Here is a 21,705-nt window from a genome sequence, read left to right as displayed (position 1 = left end):
CTGTCTTTATTTATTCAAACAAGTTTTCTATACCTTCCTCACTTTCATCTCTTTCTGGTACTCCTGTGATGTGTATATTGTTTATTTCCTGTTGTCCCAAAGTTCCCTTAAACTATCCACATTTAAAAATATTCTTTTTCCTTTTAGTTGCTCTGATTGGGTATTTATTCCTACCTTTTTCCAAATTGCTGATTCAATTCTCTGCTTCATCGAGCCTACATTTCATTCTTTCCAGTGTATTCTTTTTGTTGTTGTCAATCCGCACCTGAGGATATTTTTCATTGCTTTTTCAGAGATAGTAGAAGGGAGGAGGAAGGAAAATGGGAAGAGAGAGAGAGAGAAACATCAATATGGAAGAGCCACATGGACTGCTTGCCTCCTGCACGCACCCCGATGGGGCAGGGAGCAAATCTGCAACCCAGGTACGTGCCTTTGACTGGGAAGCGAAACCAGGACCATTCAGTCTGCAGGCTGACACTCTAACCGCTGAGCCACATGGGCCAGGGCTTTCCAGTGAATTCTTTTATTTAAAAAAATATATATTTTTATTGATTTCAGAGAGGGAGAGAGAAAGATAGAAACATCAACGATGAGTGTCATTGATTAGCTGCCTTCTGCATGCCCCCCACTGGGGATTGAGCCTGCAACTCTGGCATGTGCTCCAACCTGGAATTGAACTGCGATCTCCTGAATCATAGGTAGATGCTCAACCACTGTGCCACACTGGCCAGGCATTCCCACTGGTTCTTTTCTCTCTCTCTTTTTCTTTTATTGTTCAAAATATTATAGGTGCCCCTTTTTCTCCCCATTGACCCCTTCCATCTTGCCTGAGCCCCCTCCTCAGTCCTTCACCACACCATTGTCTGTGTCCTTGGGTTATACATATATGCATGTAAATTTTTATGTTAATCTCCCCACACCCCCCTCCCGAGATTCATTAGTCTGATCCATGCCTCCATGTCACTGAATCTATTCTGTTTATCAGTTTATTAAGTTCTTTAGATTCCACATATAAGTGAGATCATGTGGCGTTTGTCTTTCTCTGCTTGGCTTATTTCGCTTAGCATAATATTCTCCAGGTCCATCCATACAGTCCCAAACGATACGAGATCCTTCTTCTTTACAGCTGCATACTATTCCATGGTATAAATGTCCCAAAGCTTTTTTACCCACTCATCTACTACTGATGGGCACTTGGGCTGTTTCCAGATCTTAGCTATTGTAAACTGTGTTGCTGTGAATATAGGGGTGCATATATTCTTTCTGATTAGTGTTTCAGGATTCTTAGGATATATTCCTAGAAATGGGATCACTGGGTCAAAAGGCAGTTCCATTTTTTATTTTCTGAGGAACCTCCATATTGTTTTCCATAGTGGCTGCACTAGTCTGCATTCTCACCAGCAGTGTGCCAGGGTTTCCCTTTCTCCACAGCCTCACCAGCACGTGTCATTTGCTGATTTGTTGATGGAGCCATTCTGACAGATGTGAAGTGATACCTCACTGTGGTTTTAATTTGCATCTCTCTGATGATTAGTGACGTTGAACATTTTCTCATATGTCTCTTGGACATCTGTATATTCTCTTGAGAGAAGTTTCTATTCAGATCCTTAGCCCATTTTTTAATTGGATTGTTCGTCTTCCTCTTGTTGAGTTGTACAAATTCTTTGTATATTTTGGAAATTAGCCCCTTATCAGATATATTCTTGGCAAATATGTTCTCCCATACCATGGATTTCCTTTGTATTCTGAGGCTGACTTCTTTTGCTGTGCAGAAGCTTTTTAGTTTGATGTAGTCCCATTTGTTAATTTTTCCTTTTGTTTCTCTTACCCTAGGCGATGCATCTGTGAAAATTCCACTATTTGAGATGTCTGTGACTTTACTGCCTATGTTTTCTTCCAGGATTTTTATGGTTTTGAAATTTACGTTTAAGTCTTTTATCCTTTGAGTTTATTTTTGTGTATGGTATAAGTTGGTGGTCTAGTTTCATTTTTTTTCATGTAGCTGTCAAATTTTTCCCAGCACCATTTATTGAAGAGACTATCTTTAATCCATTGTATGCTCTTTCCTCCTCTGTCAAATATTAACTGACCATAATTGTGTGGGTCTCTGTTCTGTTCCATTGTTCTATATGTCTGTTGTACCAATACCAGGCTGCTTTGATTACAGTGGCTTTGTAGTACAGTTTGATATCCGGTAAGGTGATCCCTCCCACTCTGTTCTTCTTTCTCAAGATGGCTGTGGCTATTTGGGGTCTTTTATGGTTCCATATAAATTTTTGGAGTATTTGTTCTATCTCTGTGAAATATAATGGTACTTGAATAGGAATTGCATTGAATGTATAAAATACTTTGTGTAGTATGGACATTTTAATAATATTAATTCTTCCAGTCCATGAGCATGGTATATCCTTCCACTTGTTTATATCTTCCTCTATTTCTTTTTTCAGCATCCCATAGTTTTCCGAGTACAGGTCTTTTATATCCTTGGTTAAGTTTATTTTTAGGTACCTTATTTTTTTAGTTGCAGTGATAAATGGGATTTTTTTTTTTTTAGTTTCTCTCTCTGAGAGTTCATTGTTGGTGTATAAAAATACCATCGATTTCTCGGTGTTAAGTTTGTATCCAATTACCTTACTGAAATCATTTGTCAAATGGAGTTTTTGGGGTTTTCTATGTACAATATCATGTCATCTGCAAATAATGACAGTTTTACTTCCTCCTTTCCAGTTTGGATACCTTTTATGTTTTCTTCCTGTCTGATGGCTGTGGCTAGGACTTCCAGTACTATGTTAAATAAGAGTGGTGAAAGTGGACACCCCTGTCTTGTTCCTGTTCTTAGGGAGAATGGTTTTAGTTTTTGCCCATTGAGTATGATGTTGGCTGTAGGTTTTTGTATATGGCCTTTATTATATTGAGGTATGTTCCCTCTATTCCCACTTTGCTGAGAGTTTTTCTAAAAAATGGGTGCTGGATTTTGTCAAATGCTTTTTCTGCATCTATTGATATGATCATATGATTTTTGTCCTTCATTTTGTTTATGTGATGTATTACATTTATTGATTTGCAGATACTTTGCATCCCTGGAATAAATTCTGTTTGGTCGTAGTGTGTGATCTTTTTAATGTATTTCTGGATCAGGTTTGCTAGTATTTTGTTGAGGATTTTAGCATCTATGTTCAGCAGGGATATTGTTCTGTAATTTTCTTTCTTTGTAGTGTCTTTATCTGGTTTTGGGATTAGAATGATGCTTGTCTCATAAAACGAGTTTTGGAGTTTTCCCTCCTCTTGAATTTTCTGGAATAGTTTGAGGAGAATAGTGTTAATTCTTCTTAGAATGTTTGGTAAAACTCGCCTGTAAATCCATCTGGTTTAGGACTTTTTTTGCTGGGAATCTTTGATTATGGCTTCAATTTTATTAGTTGTTACTGGCCTGTTCAGGTTTTCTGCCTCTTCCTGATTCAGCTTTGGAAGATTCTATGCTTGCAGAATTTGCCCATTTCACTCAGGTTTTCCAGTTTGGCATATACTTGCTCACAGTATTTTCTTATGATCCTTTGTATTTCTGTTGGGTCAGTTGTCATATCGCCTCTTTCATTTCTGATTTTATTTATTTGGGTCCTCTCTCTTTGTTTCTTGGTGAGTCTGGCTAAAGGTTCATCAGTCTTAATTATCTTTTCAAAGAACCAGCTCTTGGTTTCCTTGATTTTTTTGTATTGTTTTTTTAGTCTCTATGTCATTAATTTCTGCTCTGATCTTTATCATTTCCTTCTTTCTACTTCCTCAGGGCTTTTCTTGCTGATCTCTTCCTAATACTTTTAGTTGTTGTGTTAGATGGTTTATTAGAACTTTTTCTTGTTTCTTGAGGTATGTCTTTAATGCTATGAACTTTCCTCTCAGGACTGCTTTCGCTAAGTCCCATAGATTTTGGTTTGTTGTTTGTTCATTTTCATTTTTTTCCAGGAAGTGTTTGATTTCTTTCTTGATCTCATTGGTAACCCATTCATTGTTTAATAACATGCTATTTAGTCTCCATGTGTTTGAATGTTTTTTTAGGTGTGTTTTTTTATAGCGATTTCTAGTTTCATGGCATTGTGATCTGAGAAGATGCTTGATATGACTTCAGTCTTCTTGAATTTGTAGAGACTTGCCTTGTGCCCTAACATGTAGTCTGTTTTTGAGAATGTTCCATGTTCACTTGAGAAGAATGTGTATTCTGCTTTGGGATAAAATGTTCTGTAAATGTCAATGAAATCCATTAGATCTAGTGTGTCATTTAAGGTCTATGCCTCCCTGTTGATTTTTTGTCTTGATGATATGTCCAATGATGACAGTGGGGTGTTAAAGTCCCCCAATACCCACTGGTTCATTTTCATGCTGATGTAGTTTCCATTAAATACCTCTGTAGTTCCCATTAAGTTTCTTGTAGTTTTCATTAAGTTTCTTGAGCATCCTTATAACCATTACTTTGAACTCTGATAAATTGTTTGGCTTTTTTCTGGAGAGTCCTCACTTTCTTTAATTTGGGGACTCTTTTTTTGTCTACCCATTTTAGCTGTCTCTTTGTGTTTGTTTCTGTGTATTAGATAGAACTTCTATGACTTCCACTCATCATGGATTGGCTTTATGTAATAAGTGTCCCAGTGGTGCAGTCCTCTTGATCTCTGAGTTGGATGCTTTAGGAAAGTCCTTTGAGTAGGTTATCTGGACTCTCTTGTTGTAACTGTGTCTTGATTGTTGTTGTCCCATTTATGGCTGGCTGGCTGTGAGGCTGAGTCCTGACCACATCATGCAAGCTGTTGTATAGGTGTTGACAGAACAAAACCAAACAAAAACATGCAAAAGAACCCAACATCAACAACAGAAACAATCACAAAAGAAAAAAGAATTAGGAAACAGAAAAGAGAAAAAGAATAACAAAAGAAAAAAGAAAGAATTACAAGAAGGTAAAAGAGGAAGAAAAATAATATGAAAAGGAAGAAGGGAGAAAGAAAAAATAAGGGTAAAGAACAGGAAGGAAATCAGTAAAAAAGAAGGAAAAAAGAATAGAAAGAAGAAAAAATAAGGAAGAAGAAGGGAAAGAAAAAATAGGATGAGAAAATGAAAGAGAAAAATACAAGATATGAAAGGAAAAGGAGAAAAAATATAGTAATGCAATAAAAGAAAAAATAAAGCATCAAAAAGATCAAAGTGGAGTTCGTCTTGGCAGAGTTTAGTGCCTTTTGGGATCTCCCTTTGGATCATGATCTTATGTTGTCTGATGCTATTTTGTGTGACTTTTCTGTCCCTTCCATGAGGTACTTTTGTGCTAGACATTGTCAGAAGCTGTCCATATTTTGTTCTCTACAACCTGTTCAAAGCTCAAACAATCCACAGCTTTAGGCTACCTCTTCTGGGCTTGGCTGCACATGGGAGGGACTAAACCTGTACTCCAAGGCCTGCTTTTTAGCAGCCCAGTGCCCAGGGGTGTGTCATCAAACATCTCAAGGTACCTCAGGATCTACCTCTGCCCAACTCTGCGTGCTAGCTGGCTTTCAGACTTAGTCACTGAAAAGGCTGTTTATGAAAGTACTTTTGATGGAATCAGGATGATGGGACCTCTGTCTCTGTATATCCACTGAGGGGAGGTGCCATTCAGACTTCAGGGAAGATGGTGGTTGTGTTCCCCCACTCAGAGCCACACATCTGAGTCTGTCCTGGAATATTTTCCTGACCTCAGCAGTGTGGAGCCCCTTGTAGGGAGGCCGGTTGGGTCTTCTGAAAGCTCTCCCATGAGGTGGAAGCACTAGTCAGGTTCCCAGGAAAATGGGGGAATTGTCCAACCCCAAAACCAATCACTAACGCCCCCTGAGTATGCCCAGCTCTGTAACTCTGGCCCCTGCTCCTGCCTCTTCAGCAGGGATCAAGATGTAGGGTGGGGCAAGCTGTATCCCAGAGAGTTGGTGTTTGCCTTTCTCCAGGCTGCTCTTGGGAGGGTCTTGCACCTCTCAGGAAAATGGCTGCTGCTTTATGGGAATGGGTATGTGTGGGGGTGATGACTAAGTGCAGGGATTCTGGTGTCCACTCTTCCATGCCTCTCCCCAATGCCTCCCACCCATACTCTCCTCAGGCAACTCCAGTCTAGACCTACCTCCCTCTGCTGAGGCCCATGGCGATTGGCTGCAAACAAAAATCCTCTGCTCTGGCTCTTTAAAAATGGCATTGTCTTTGGCAGGCTCCGTCTCCCAGGCAGATAGAAGCCCTGTCACCTTTCATTTCTGGATGCTGCATGGGCATCTGTCTTGGCTCTGGCACTCCAGGCTGGGGATACCAGCCTGTGGTTCAGGCCTCACTACTCTCGGGGAACTCCCCTGCCCACTGCAGGTGAGATATCCCTCTGCAACCATGGCCTGCTACCCTGTGGGAGTGAGGTCAACACTTCTCGCAAACCCACCCTTCCTTCTAATCACTAGGTGGTTTCTGCCCTTCCGTGTTTAAAAGTCTCATCTTCAGCCCTGCCAGAGTGGCTCAGGTGGTTGTCACCCTGTGCAACAAAAGGTTGCTGGTTCGATTCTTCGTCAGTGCACATACCTGGGTTGTGGGTTTGATTCCTGGTCAGGACACATATAGAAGGCAATCAATCGATGTTTCTCTTTCACATCCATTGTTTCTCTCTCTCCCGCTCTATCTCCCTTCCTTTCTCTAAACATGTCCTTGGGTCAGGATTAAAAAAAAAAATTCTCTTCAGCTAGTCATCAGTTGGTAATTCAGGGTGAATTTTCCCAAATTTAGCTGTTTCCAGTTTGGTTTTCCTTGGGAGGTGTAAGAAAGACCCACCTACTCCACCATATCTTGAAAACCCAGAAGTTATTAATTTTAATGAAGCCTAGCTTATCAGTTGTTTCTTTCATGAATTGTGTCTTTGGTTTTTGTAACTAAAAAAGCATCATTATACCCAAATTAAACTAGATTTTCTTCTGTATTATCCTCTAGGAGTTTTAGTTCTACATTTTCCTTTATATCTATGAGTTAATTTTTGTGAAAGGTGTAAGGTCTGTGTTTAGATTTTGTTTTTTTTACATATAGATGTAGTTTCAGCACAATTTGTTGAAGACACTATCTTTTCTCCATCATATTACTTTTGCCCCTTTATCAAAGATCAGGTGACTATATTTGTGCAGTTGTATTTCTAGGCTCTCTCTTCTGTTTCATTGATTTATTTATTTTTTGGACAGTATCACGCTCTTGATTAGTTCTACAGCACGTGTTGAAGTCAGGTAGCATCAGTCCTCCAGTTTTTTTCCCCTTCAATATTGTAATGGCTATTCATCACAATACTGAATAGGCCTTTGCCTCTCCATATTCATTTTAGAATCAGTTTGTTGATACCCATAAAATAACTTGGTGAGATTTTGATTGGGATTGCATTGTATCCTTAAGACAAGTTGGGAAGAACTGACATCTTCACATTATTGACTTTTTCTATCCATGAACATGGAATATCTCTACATTTATTTAGTTTGTAAGAGTTTTATAGTTTTCTTCCTACACATTTTGTACCTTAGATTTATACCTAAGTATTTAATTTTGGGGGGTTGCTAATGTAAAGGGTATCTTTTTACTAAATTTATTGGAGTAACATTGGTTAATAACATGAATTTCAGGTGTAGAACTTTATAATATGATACCTGTATACTACTGTATTGCGTGTTCAACAACCAAAGTCTGTGCTGCTTTGGTCACCATATATTTGATGCCATTTACCTGCTTTACCTCTCCTCCCCTGTCTTTGTTCTTCTCTGATAAACACCATTCTCTTGTCTGTGTCTAAGAGTTTGTTTTTGTTTTGTTAGTTACCTTTTCTTTTATATTCCAGCTATGAGTAAAATCATACAGTTTTTGTCCTTTTTTGTTTTTGTTAATCCTTACCTGAGGATATTTTTTTCATTCACTATTTTAGAGAGTGTAGAAGGGAGGGCAGGAGTGGGGAGGGAAGAGAGAAATGTCGATGTGAGAGAGACACATCAATTTGTTGCTTCTCACACAAGCCCCAGCTGGGGCTTGGGATTGAACCTGAAACCCAGGTACGTGCCCTGGACTGGGAATCAAACCCAAGACCCATTGTTGCACAGGCCAACTCTTTAACCACTGGGCCACGCCTGCCAGGGCTAATTTTTGTCGTTTTCCATCTGCCTTACATAACCTACCAGAGTACTCAAGATCCATCCATGTTGTCACAAATGGCAATATTTCATTTCTTTTAAGTCTGAGAAGTTATATAAATATATGTATAAACATATATACTGCATCTTTTTTCCTAATTTTTAAAAAGTAATTTTTAATTTTTCAATTACAGGTAACATATAATGTTATATTAGTTTCAGGTGTAGAGTCACTGATCAGACATTTATATAACTTATGAAGTGATTACCCCAGTAAATCTAGTACCCATCTGACATCATATATAGTTATTACAATATTTCTGACTGTATTCCCTCTGCTGTACTTTACATCCCCATGATTATTTTGTAACTACCAATTTGTACTTTTTAATTCCTTCACCCTTTTCATCTATCCCTCTAACCCCCCTTCCACCTGGCAACCGTCAGAATATTTTCTGTATGAGTCTGTTTCTGTTAATTTTGTTTTTTAATTCCACATATAAGTGAAATCATCTAGCATTTGTTTTTCTGTGTCTGACTTATTCAGCACGATCCATCCATGTTGTTGTAGATGACAAGATTTCTTTCTTTTTTCTGGCTGAGTCATATTCCATTGTATATATGCACCACTTCTTTATCTGTTCATCTATTGATGGACACTTAGTTTGTGTCAGTATCTTGGCTGTTGTAAATAATGTTGCAATGAATATAGGGATGCATATGTCTCATCAAATTAGTGTTTTGAGTTTCTTCAGATAAATACCCAGAAGTGAAATAGCTGGGTCCTTCTTTGTCTCTTGTTATAGCCTTTATCTTAAAGTCTGTTTTGTCTGATATAAATATTGCTACTCCCGCTTTTCCTTTGTTTCCATTTTTCATGAAATATATTTTTACGTTCCTTTACTTTTAAAAATATATATCTTTATTGATTTCAGAGAGAGGAAGGGAGAGGGAGAGAGAGAGATAGAAACATCAATGATGAGCGAGTTGTCATTGGTCGGCTGCCTCCTGCATGCCCCCGACAGGGGATGGAGCCCACAACCCAGGCAGGTGCTCTGACCAGGAATCGAACCATGATCTCCTGGATCCTACATCAATGTTCAACCACTGAGCCACTTCCGGCCAGGGCATCTTATAGGCAGCGTCTGTATGGGTCTTGTTTTCTTAATTATTCAGCCTCCTTGTGTCTTTTCATTGGAGTATTTAATGCATATGCATTCAAAGTAATTGTTGATAGATATGTATTTTTTGCCATTTTATTATTCACATTTTTGATGATTCTTCCTTCTCTTCCTCCTTCTCCTCCTTCCTTTAATATTTCTGTAGTACTGTTTTTGTGATATGAACTCTTTTAGCTTTTTCTTGTCTGGGAAGCATTTTACCTGCCCTTTGATTCTAAATGATAGCTTTGCTGGGTAAAGTAATCTTGGTTGTAGGTCCTTGCTTTTCATCACATTGAATATTTCTTGCCACTCCCTTCTGGCCTGAAATGTTTGTTTTGAGAAATCAGCCGACAGTCTTATGGGAGCTCCCTTGTAGGTAACTAACTGCTTTTCTCTCGCTGCTTTCAAGCTTCTCTCTTTGTCTTTAACCTTTTGCATTTTAATTGTAATGTGTGTGGCTGTGGGCTTCTTTGGGTTCATCTTGTTTGGGACTCTGTGCTCTTCCTGGGTCTGTATGTCAATTTCCTTTGCTTAGGGAAGTTTTCTGTCATTTTTTTCAAATAGGTTTTCAATTTCTTCTTTCTGTCTTCTTTTTCTGGTACCACCATGATGCGAATGTTTGTCCCAGAGTCCCCTTAAACTATCCTCTTTTTTAGGATTTATTTATTTGTTCTTTTTACTGTTCTCCCTCTGATGGGGTGTTTTCTGCTATGTTATCTTCCAAATTCCTGATTTGATCCTCTGCTTTATATAATCTGTTGTTTCCCTCTTATGTATTCTTCATTTCAATTATTGTATTCTTCATTTCTGTATGGTTATTTTTGATGTTTTCTATTCATTTTTATGTTTTCTCTTTGTTGAAGTTCTCACTGAGACCATTGAACATCCTTATAATTACGGTTTTGAAGTCTGCATCTGGTAGATTGCTTATCTCCATTTTGTTTAGTTCTTTTTCTAGAGTTTTGTCCTGTTCTTTGATTTGGGACATGTTTCTTTATCGCTAGAGGAGGGATTTAGTGTAGTTTTATTTTTATTTTCTCCTCAGAGTAGAACTGTTCTAAGAGGAATTTATAATAGCCTTATTTCCCAGAAATTGCTGCTTTTAGTCATATAAAGGAAGCTCCCAGAGGCTTTTTGTTGTTTTTTTTTCCCCTGCATTTGTTGAACCTTGAATGTCTTCAGCTTAAGATCATCTTTCTAAAATCCTGGGGTTACTGGTGGGTCCCAGTGTTGATTTGGAAACACCGTGCATTGATAATTTGGAAAACATTGATTCGTTCAGAGTTATTCATATCTTTCGAGTGTTCACACATTTTATTTTATAATATTTGAAGAATCACATTCATTTATATCAGTGATTTTTCAACCTTTTTCATCTCATGGCACACATAAACTAATTACTAAAATTCTGCAGCACACCAAAAAATATATTTTTTGCTGATCTGACAAAAAATAGTTATAATTTTGATTCATTAACATCAGACAGCTATTGTGTTAACCATTGTCATTTTTTTTTTTTTTTAATATATATCTTTATTGATTTCAGAGAGAGGAAGGGAGAGGGGGAGAAACATCAATGATGAGAGAGTCATTGGTCGACTGCCTCCTGCAGGCCCCCGACTAGGGATCGAGCCTGCAACCTGGGCATGTGCCCTGACCGGAATCGAACCCCACTCGCCTGGATTCTAGGTCGATGCTCAACCGCTGAGCCACCCCCGGCTGGGCACCATTGTCATTTTTTTATTAGACAGTCTAAGGGAAAAGAGGTCAGTGCCCCTGACTAAATAGTCAGGTATTACATATTTTAAAATTTTTTGTGGCACCCCGGTTGAAAATCGCTGATTATATCACCATTGATCTCATCAGAGTAGTCTTTATAATAGTGGGAAGCCTTCAAGCTCCCAATGGCTGGTAAAGATTTTCACAATTTTAAGTTTTGCTTGAAAGCATGAATTTTATTGTTGGCAATACTGTCAGTTGTTTTCTTTGAAATAACAAGAGTTCATTTATTTTCAAGAATATGTCTGCCAAATTTTCAAGTTTAAAATCCATAGTTTGTCTATCAGTTGTTCTTTAACGTAGAATGGTATCTCCATGAAAAAAGAGATTGATTCAGCTCACAAACTCAGATGGTCTCACAAGTATTTTTCTCTGAGATAACCATTGTACTTTGGCATGCAGCATTTCATCAAATCAGACAATTAAAAAGATATTTATTTAAGGATTGAGATTTAATAAACATTGTTTTTAATGCTCACCCCCCAAAACTTTAAGTATATGGCAGTAAAGAATAAAATTTTATGCCATTGCCTTGATTTTGTATGGTGCCAATGTATATATATATATGCGTGTGTGTGTGTGTGTGTGTGTGTGTATATATATATATATATTTTTTTTTAAGTCCTCACCTGAGGATATTTTTTCCATTGCTTTTCAGAGAAAGTGGAAGGGGGAGAGAGAGACATCAATGTGAGAGAGACACATAGATTGGCTGCCTCTTGGCATGCACCCCGACTGGGGCCAGGGATTGAGCGTGCAACCAAGGTATGTGCCCTTGGCTGAAATCGGACTGGGGACCCTTCAGTCCGCGGGCTGACACTCTAACCACTGAGCCAAACTGGCCAGGGCTGGTGCCAATGTTTTTATCCACTATAGTTTTTATATTATAACTGCACTGTAAGTATCAACACATTGGTTCTAGGATAAACCATGAGATTCAAAAAAGTTACTCAACTTGGAGCATCAACTTGGATGCTCATCACTTATGTTTGTGGCCAAGAATTTACACACAACATCATCTTTGGTGATGAGTTGGTGCCAACACTAGATGAATATAAACAAAATAGCAAGTCTAGTCAGATCTGTAGATTTGTTTATTTGTAAAGCAAAATTACAAATTCCACAGAAGAAATCTTAACTCAGTTCTTCAAATCTGCAGCAAAATCTTTACCTTAATGAATTCCTATATCATTGAAAGGTAACACTGCCATGATTTACTTTACTGACTCTTCATCCAGCAGGCATGTAGCAATGCCAGCTGTACATGGTTGTGCTTCTCCAGTTAATGAGTACAGTAGCTTAACCAGGTGAGATACTTCATGCCTTTTTCACTTCTAGTTTAAAAAGCTCTAACAATTTTTAAAATTTTAAAGAAGTCATCACGCCCGGCTGGGCGTGGCTCAGCAGTTGAGCATCGACCTAGGATCCAGGCAACTAGGGTTCAATTCCCAATCAGGGCACATGCCCGGGTTATGGCCTTGATCCCCAGTTGGAGGTGTGCAGGAGGCAGCCGATCAATGACTCTCTTATCACTGATGTTTCTATCTCTCTCTCTTCCTCTCCTTTCTTCTCTCTGAAATCAATAAAGATATATTAAAAATAAATAAAGAAAGAAGTCATCACATCTGTGTCTTAAATATTCAGTTCCTTTCCCTTTAAATTCTGAACAATTGGTCTTAAAATGTCATGGTAACTTACTGGCACAATATAATTAGAAAATATTCTGTTGCTTAAGATGCAGTAAGATAGCCCCGGGCAGGCGTGGCTCAGCGGTTGAGCGTTGACCTACGATCCAGGCGATCAGGGTTTGATTCCCGGTCAGGGCACATGCCCAGGTTGCAGGCTTGATCAATGACTCTCTCATCATTGATGTTTCTATCTCTCTCTCTCCTTCTCCTTTCTTCTCTCTGAAATCAATAAAGATATATTAAAAAATAATAATAATAAAATACAGACTCTTAAAAAAAAAGAAAAAAAAAGATGCAGTAAGGTAAATTATTAAGCATAAACTCAGGAGAAAGATGGCTTTTGTCATATTTTGGTTTCTTATTTATAATTTTGCCCAGTTTCTTTGGAGTAGATTCTTTCTTTCCACGAGTCAGATAACTTCAGGCCAGTTGCATTATTTTTAGAACTTCAGATGGATACATTGCATTTGTGGGTTGAAAAAGAGAGTTTTCTAAACTTCTTTTCGAGCCAGTGATTCATTTTTAAATATAAGAGAAAAATTACAAATCTTTTATTTTAGAAAATGTTAAAATAAAACAATACATTTTAGATATAACTTAAAAATTGAGTAAAGTTAAAAAAAATTTTTTTTAAATATGTTTTTATTGATTTCAGAGAGAGGAAGGGAGATGGAGAGAGAGAAACATCTATGAGAGAGAAACATCTCTCAGCTGCCCCCTGCATGTCCCTCACTGGGGATTGAGCCTGCAACCCCCACATGTGCCCTGACTGGCAATGGAACCAGCAACCTTTTGGTGCATGAGACTATGTTCAACCAACTGAGTGCACCAGCCAGGGTCAAAAAATTTTTTTTAATATTATATTGCAAAGCAAAGTAACAAAAAGTACTTGTTTCTACCAAGATGTGTGAAGAACTTAGAAATTTCACAGTAAAGATTTATTGGACAATAATAAGATTATAGAGATTATAGCAAGTATTACTAAGATTGCTAGGAAGAGTACAACAGAAAAATTGAGAAACAAAAATTTGAGAGATTAAATTATACCCTAAATCTCCCTTAGAAAATGCTATAACACATAAGAACACAGACCCATATATTCCATTAGCCATCAAAGTGGTGATACTATCTCTTATCACGTGGTCTCGTAGACTCACGAAAGAACAAGAGTGAAAAGGCAAATAAATTTAGTGTTCTTATGAAATTAGTTTTTGCCTCATAGCCCAGGCCCTCAAAGGGCATTAGGGACCGTGAACTATGTTTTGCAAACTGCTGTTCTAGATTATTTCTTTTATACCTAGAGTTTCTACTACTAACTCTATGCTAGTGACACTGTCATTTGTATCCCAAACCCTGACTGCACCACCAAGTGTTAGACTTGTATATCCAATGCCCGCTTCCTTAGCTTGGTGCTCTCTTACTCTTTCGCCTTTGAACATGCTATTTGTTCTGCCCCAGATTTTCTTGTTTCTTTTGTTAACCTAGAAAACGACTAAATTGTGAGCTTCTTGGGGGCAGGGACTGTGTGTTTTATATCCCCAAATTTTAGCAGAATGCCTTTCACTAGGCTGCTCTGTAAATGTTGAATGAAATTGAATCAAGGAAGAATTCTAGCCTCATGAACAATAAATTTGCAGTTCATCCCTGGATAAATTTTTTCTGCTTTATGTCTGACCTCATTCATTCCATATTGGTTTGTATTAGCTTCAGTTTCAAAGAAAAGGATTTCATAATCTACCAGGACAGCCAATCCCTGTATATTAACTCACCCAACAGTTTGTTTTGTTTCCTTGTGCCTTGCCTAGGGAATAATGTATTCTGAAAGGAAGTATTTTGGGCTGGGATTCAACATCTTAATTTTTAGCTCGTTCTCTTTGACCACTGAGGATATCACAAGACACTTAGCATCTGCTTCTCTCTATTAAAATCACCTGATTTTCCATCAGCACTAGTGGTGGAACAATTGTATACTATATAAAGTTTCTCTGAAGGAAGATGTTCCAACATCCATTTGGTAACTAACATTTTTTTAAAATATGTTACTGATTTCAGAGAGAGGAAGGGAGAGGGAGAGAGAGAAAATCAGTGATATGAGAGTCATTGATCAGCTGCCTCCTGCACGCCCCCTACTGGGGATCGAGCCTGCAACCCAGGCATGTGTCCTGACAGGGAATCAAACTGCGATCTCCTGGTTTATGGATTGACCCTGAACCGCTGAGCCACGGCAGCTGAGCCTCATATATTTTTTACCTTGAGGAATTTGTGTTATAGCAGTAAAACACATCTACTGTAAACCTTTGTCTAAAGAACTATTGGGGAATTTTTCCTCTGGCAGGAAGTTAATTTGAGGAGGACAACACATGGGGATTGAGGAAGAAAATGCCAACCTAGTCATTTTTGTTACATTAAGTAGACCTTGTCAGTAGAGGAGCAGGCTCGTGTTAGTGAATCAGTGAAGATGTGTGTAACACACACACATACCCCTATACTTTGTCTTTGAAACAGAGAACAGGAATGTGTGGAGGACTGGGTCAAGTGAAAGAGGAGACTGCAACAGTTTAAGTGAATTGCTCCCTTTCGAATATGTAAGGCTACTAAAAGCACAGAAAAGGAACAGAATTGTTTCTCTCCCTGAAGAAAACTGGGAACATTTTAAAGATGTGACTCTTTTCAACCTTTTCTTCTTATTTTCACTTTTTAAAAATAATTTAAACTTTTCCATATTATTCTCTTCACTGATTTGGGTAATCCTGTTGCTTTCAACCACAACACTTACTACAGTCAAGTGTAATATAAGGAATTTCTTTTGCTGGCTCTGTTCCTTTATTGGCATCTTTAGTCCTGAGCAGGATGCTTGACTGTCCCCCATCTTGGGAAGTCCCTCACTACTAAACAAACAGGCAGCTGTCACCCTAATGCAGAGTGGGATGTGCTTGGGGTGGGGAGTGTCAGGAGGGAGGAAATCATGGGAATGAGAAGTCCTGAGTATGAAGAGAAGATTCTTTTCTTTTTGAATGTTTGCTATAGCTAAGAGAGTAGGAATATCAGTAATCCACTAACTTTGTGCTTAGTAGTGAATTAGAGATTAGTATTAAATGGACCCTGGTTTTTCATCCTGCATTCTTCAGTACCCATCCCAAAAGATAAGTTGGAAATAAGAGGAATGCCATAATGATCTGAGCCCTCCTTGAACATAGAAGAACATTCTGCCTTCAGTGGGTTTTGGTTCCAAGTACACTCCTTTTCCTGCTCTGGGTAACCTTGTTTTAGCAGGTGGAGATATGAACATTTTTACTTTCCAACTTTACTTGCCTTTATGCAATTACAGACTACTTTAAACATTATTTTTCTGTATCTATAGCTAATACTTAGAGTAAGACTTCCTGTAACATACTTGGCAGACCAATTTTGGGTTTTACTTTGCCTTGGTGTCTTTCTCCCCTTAGACTTGTTCTTGGTTTCTTATCTTACAGAGAGGTGTGGGAAATGGAATTGGATAGACTCAAGAATCAGGATGGCGAAATAAATCAGAACATTATGGAAGAGACAGAACGGGCCTGGAAGGCGGAGGTGAGAAGAGTTGTTGCATTGAAGGCCTTGATTTTGGGCTTCCAGATGGTGTATCCTTTTGGTATAGTATTATACCACTAAGCCATATTGTACCATATAGCCACTAAGCATTTGTTTTAACTAAGCTTTGTATATGTAAAATTAATTATGTGTGTGTGGTTTTCTTAGATCTTATCACTAGAGAGTCGGAAAGAGTTACTGGTATTGAAGCTGGAAGAAGCCGAAAAAGAGGCAGAGTTGCACCTTACTTACCTCAAGTAGGTGTAGTCCCATTCTAGACTTTTAATGGTCCTGCAGTTTTGTGGGTGGTTGTTTTTTTTTTTTAAACCCTAAGCCACCTAGTCTGGCACTTACTTTATCATCACAGGAATTTCAAGGTCACCTCTGCCTGTGCAATAGTAATTTTTCGTGATTTCTCTTTCCATGTTCTAACTTCCTCATTCTCTAACTCTTCCTTTCGGCACTGTTATAGTTTTGTATTTTCTATTGTATTATTTCCAATTGTATAAACAGCATCTTTCATGCTGTCAAAGCATAACAAATATGTTTGGAGATTTGTTTCTTATGCAGTCATTTCTCCTTTTCTTGCCGTGGAATCTGGAGGACCCCTGTGGTATTTTTAGGCAGATGAGACCCCTGTCTCAGTAGTGGGTTCTCTTTCTCTGATACTTGGCTTAAAAGATGCTGGAGTTAAAGTGAGGCAGACGACCTAGCTCTTTGGCCTTTCTCTTGCATCTGATTTGACCTCTTCTCTCCAGGTCCATTAGCCAGTACTGTGATGCTATCTCAGAGCATTGGGAGTTAGGTTTTCTTTAATTCTGTAAATTCCTGTTGGTTTTTTGAAAGGTCAACTCCCCCAACACTAGACACAGTTCGTTCCAAACAGGAGTGGGAGACAAGACTAAGTGGAGTTCGGATGATGAAAAAGAATGTTCGGGTAAGTGTAGTAATGGGGTCACTGATTCTGAGGTGACCTGCTTGAACACTGGTGATAGGCAGGGACCTTTGGCATTGCCCTTTAGAGCCATTCTACCCCTCTGTTTTCTTCATATTGGATGGTGGGTGCTGTCTTTCTGGGAGGCTCCCTCAGCTCGGCAGTAAAGGATCGTCCTTTCCTTTCACTCTCTCCTAGGACCAGTTTAACAGTCACATCCAGCTCGTGAGGAACGGTGCCAAGCTGAGCAGCCTTCCTCAGATCCCTACCCCCACCTTGCCTCCACCCCCATCGGAGGTAGGAATGCTGGTTTTGGGGAGTCAGCCTTTCTGTAACAGAACCAGTCTTTCACTTGTTCTTTTGAAGAAGATGCTGATTTTATTGTTATATTATTATTGGTTATTATTGGTTATTAATGGTTTTATTTGCTGTAAGGGTTGCTCATTGGTTTCTTCTTTTCTCTTCTGTCTTCCACCTCTTCCCCTTTACAGACAGACTTCATGCTTCAGGTGTTTCAGCCCAGTCCCTCTCTGGTTCCTCGGATGCCCTTCTCCATTGGGCAGGTCACAATGCCCATGGTTATGCCCAGTGCAGACCCCCGTTCCTTGTCTTTCCCAATCCTGAACCCTGCCCTTTCCCAGCCCAACCAACCTTCCCCACCCCTTCCTGGCTCCCATGGGAGAAATAGCCCTGGCTTGGGTTCCCTTGTTGGCTCCCATGGTCCACACATGCCCCCTGCCGCCTCCATCCCGCCTCCCCCAGGCTTGGGCGGTGTTAAGGCTTCTACTGAAACTCCCCGGCCCCAACCAGTAGACAAACTGGAGAAGATCCTGGAAAAGTTGCTGGCTCGGTTCCCACAATGCAATAAGTAAGCATCTTTAAGGACTAATAAAAAAAAAATTGTCAAGAGAAATTTAGGGGCTATAGGAAAGATTTTATGGATATTTCTTATGAGTGTAACCTAAAATATCTCTCCTTTTCTAGGGCCCAGATGACCAACATTCTTCAGCAAATCAAGACGGCACGTACCACCATGGCAGGCCTGACCATGGAGGAACTGATCCAGTTGGTAGCTGCACGACTGGCAGAGCATGAGCGAGTGGCAGCAAGTACTCAGGTAGGACAAGGTACTTGGGGGGAGCTCAGACCTGCTGAGATATTGGGGAAGAGGCAGTTTTCAGAAAAACGGGAAGGGAAGCAGCCTGCAGTGAGCGTACCTTGTCTGCTTCCTTTGCTGGCCTGGGATCTCAGTGATTTCTTTTGTTACATGCTCTGTTACTCGGACTCCTTCCTTACTCTCACAATGTTTCTGCCCACAGCCACTTGGTCGGATCCGGGCCTTGTTCCCTGCTCCGTTGGCCCAAATCAGTACCCCAATGTTCTTGCCTTCTGCACAAGTTTCATATCCTGGGAGGTCTTCACATGTAAGATTCATTTTCTTTGAAAACGAGGCTGTGAAGGTGGGGGAGCGATGTCAGTAAGGAGGGAGCGGGTTTACAGATGGAGTGTAGGAAGAAACCATTATTTCATCAGCTGAGTTGTTGGCAGCCCCAAATGGGAAGATGTAAGTACTTTTGGCAAGAAACTATTTGAACTTTTATTTCTTCTGGTGTAAAATCTTTTTATTGCATGAAACAGTAGGTAGAATCATGGGATAAAAGGCAAGGAGACCCAGAGGTTTCTTATTGTCTTACTCTTCTGGCCATCCCTCCTCTGTTCTGCAGGCTCCAGCCACCTGTAAGCTGTGTCTCATGTGCCAGAAACTCGTCCAGCCCAGCGAGCTGCACCCAATGGCATGTACCCATGTGTTGCATAAGGAGGTGGGTGCTACATTCCTTCCCCATTTCCCACTCTTTATATCCTGACGACTGAGATAATTTCTCTTGCACATTTTAGTGTTGATGCTCATCATTAATGTGTAAACATAAAGTTTTTAGTACGTTGTGGCTAAAACATCAGCAGAATTCAGAATACTGCAGCTAGGATCCCCTAGCTTCCTTCTACCCTCTTTCCTTTATGGGACTTGAAAAGCAGTTCATACAGAACACAGGTCACTTTCTTCAGAAATTGACCATAAGATATATGTATCTAACTGTTTCCAAATATAGCATCATCAAGAGACTTTGCTTAGATGAGAGGAATGGCATAGAGAACCTGGCTATGAGATTAGTAACTCCAGTAACAGAATTGAAGCCTGAAGACCTGCCTATTAGAGATTATCTTTCCAAACGGACAGACTATTTCCATTACTCATTACCAGCAGAATTAAGTCTCTTGGCAGCAGGGATGATTCCTTTTTCACTATTTTATTTTGTTCATTTTGTTTTAACAAGAGGTAGAAACTGAATTTACATCTAAATTCTTGGTAAGGGAAAATCATGAATAAAATTTTAGGGTGATGCGTATTAGGAGACGGAAGCTCATTTAAGCCTAAATGGATCATAAGAGGGAGCAAGCCTAGCTATTCAACAGAAAGCAGCTTCACACTGTTACTAGTGGATTGTTAATGTGCACTCTATAAGGAACAGGTCCACTAGTCTGAAGATTCTCTTGGGGGTGACTTAGTAAATATTCCTTAGACCCATTGAACCTTAATAGCACTCCCTCTCCTCCTTCCCTCCATCTTTCCAGGTAAACCTGAGGTATGTCTTTCTTTTTTTCCAGTGTATCAAATTCTGGGCCCAGACCAACACAAATGACACTTGTCCCTTTTGTCCAACTCTTAAATGATGGACCTGATTGGGGCATAAGAAGAGGAGAAACTGATGTGAACAGGAAGAGCGGGTTCAAGATTTCTAAAACTCTATATTTATACAGTGACGTATACTCATGCCATGTACATTTTTATTATATAGGTAACGTGTGTATAGAAAGTCTGTATTCAAATGTTCGTAAATGAAGGTATGTATATTATGCAGAAATGGTTTGTCCCCTTCAGCTTGCAATTCCTTTAGGGGGATGCAGATTGTAGCTAAGATGATATTTAGTTTGGCCTTGAAATTATGATATTCCTGCCTAAGGCTGTTTTCAAATACAATATAAAAACCATTAGGAAGCTGCTGTTGCTCTAAGGCTATCCTGCTTTAATTTGGCTCAACCACTAGTCCATTTTCTTAAGGCTCATGTATGCAGATTTGACCCCTGGTGCTCACCTGCTGTCCGACCAGATGCCTTGCTTACTGGAAGCCTCTGGAAGCCTCAGTGTTGTTCTAGCAACTCTCTCCAAATGGATAAAATGAGACTGATTGAGGAAAAAAAAATGTAACCCTAATAGTTTGACTTTTCGTTGAGTATTTTACTGTGTTAATGCTCATTTTTTGTACATAGGCTTTAGGTTTACAGAATACTCTGTTTTACAACAGCAAAATTCACAGTCCAACAATAACACCATAACCAGGTCCAGTTCCCCCACTCCCTCACAAACTTCTGTTTACCTACTTCCTAGATAGTCGTCTCTTCAGAAATTAGCACAACCTAACGGTCTTTTCTGGCAAAGTATCCCTTGCTACCACTGACTCGGCCAACCTTATAAAGGCCTTACCTCTTCCCCTTCACTTCTGGTCTCCCAGTCTGGCTAACTCCCTCCCCCTGAAGGTTAAGGCAGTTGGTTCACAACCAAGTTTTTCGGCGACCTTGGATGAGCTCCAGGCAGGCACTGGGGTGAGGAGGGGTGTCTGTGCAAAATTATTTTCAGAATGATCTTGGGATGCTGGGGATTTTTTTTGAAGCAAGAAAGCTATAGGGGACATGTTTCCTGCCCTGGGAAAGATGAAGACCCAGGTGTTGTAAAGGGAGATTGGGTTTGATGGTTAGAAGTCCTGTGTTCCATGGGTAGCCATTTGGAACTAGATCATTTTCCACCTCTGCCCTTGAGCACTTCTCGTTTGTACCCAGAAGCTGTGACTCAATTGGAGCTTTGAATCTTTCTCTATCCTTTTATCTTTACTCTTACCAGAAATGGATCCAGTACCCTTCTCTTTTGGAATTAAACAACTAAAAACTAAGTGTGAATTTTAAAGCAGTAGCTCCAGGGGAAGGACATTATTATATCACCAACTGCTGCATTTGTTTTCCATTTAGGACCTAGAAATGCTTGCTCACACTAGCAATACACTAGGGTAGCAAAAACTTTCCCTTGTAGATCCATCTGAATTCTCTCCCCTCTGTTCTTACTCTTTTGCTTCTTTGTCTTTTATTCTTGTTCTCAGCTCATGGACATACTCTTTCTCTTCTCTTGTCTTACAGCCAGTTTACTGACTGGCATAGTGTGAGGAGCTGGATCTCCCAGGGCCTCCTTGACATCTTGTAGGGTCACTGAAATCGCCTAAGTCCACCCATCTATAGAGGTCAGATGACCCACTTTCCTTGGTTAATAGAACATTCATGCTTCCAGTGCAGTAGCTGTCCTGGTAAGGGCATGTGGCAAATGGAAG

General features: G+C 39.6%; 1 protein-coding gene across 5 annotated transcripts in view; it reads left to right on the top strand.

The window, feature by feature from the left end:
* RNF214 (ring finger protein 214) overlaps window positions 1-20,327 on the top strand; it is a 50,303-nt gene extending 29,976 nt beyond the window's left edge. For all 5 annotated transcript variants that reach the window (XM_081153198.1, XM_081153200.1, XM_081153199.1 and 2 more), the window contains 9 exons: window positions 16,242-16,338; window positions 16,507-16,595; window positions 17,185-17,275; window positions 17,471-17,569; window positions 17,764-18,140; window positions 18,257-18,389; window positions 18,592-18,696; window positions 18,997-19,092; window positions 19,937-20,327. In XM_081153198.1, coding sequence (XP_081009324.1) covers window positions 16,242-16,338; window positions 16,507-16,595; window positions 17,185-17,275; window positions 17,471-17,569; window positions 17,764-18,140; window positions 18,257-18,389; window positions 18,592-18,696; window positions 18,997-19,092; window positions 19,937-20,002 — 1,153 coding nt within the window. In that variant the 3' untranslated portion in view covers window positions 20,003-20,327. The remainder of the gene's footprint in view (window positions 1-16,241; window positions 16,339-16,506; window positions 16,596-17,184; window positions 17,276-17,470; window positions 17,570-17,763; window positions 18,141-18,256; window positions 18,390-18,591; window positions 18,697-18,996; window positions 19,093-19,936) is intronic.
* Window positions 20,328-21,705: the final 1,378 nt, after the last annotated feature.

This window comes from Miniopterus schreibersii (assembly GCF_964146895.1).
Source record: "Miniopterus schreibersii genome assembly, chromosome: 12".
NCBI classification, from domain to species: domain Eukaryota; kingdom Metazoa; phylum Chordata; class Mammalia; order Chiroptera; family Miniopteridae; genus Miniopterus; species Miniopterus schreibersii.
This window is presented reverse-complemented; position numbering and strand designations above follow the sequence as displayed.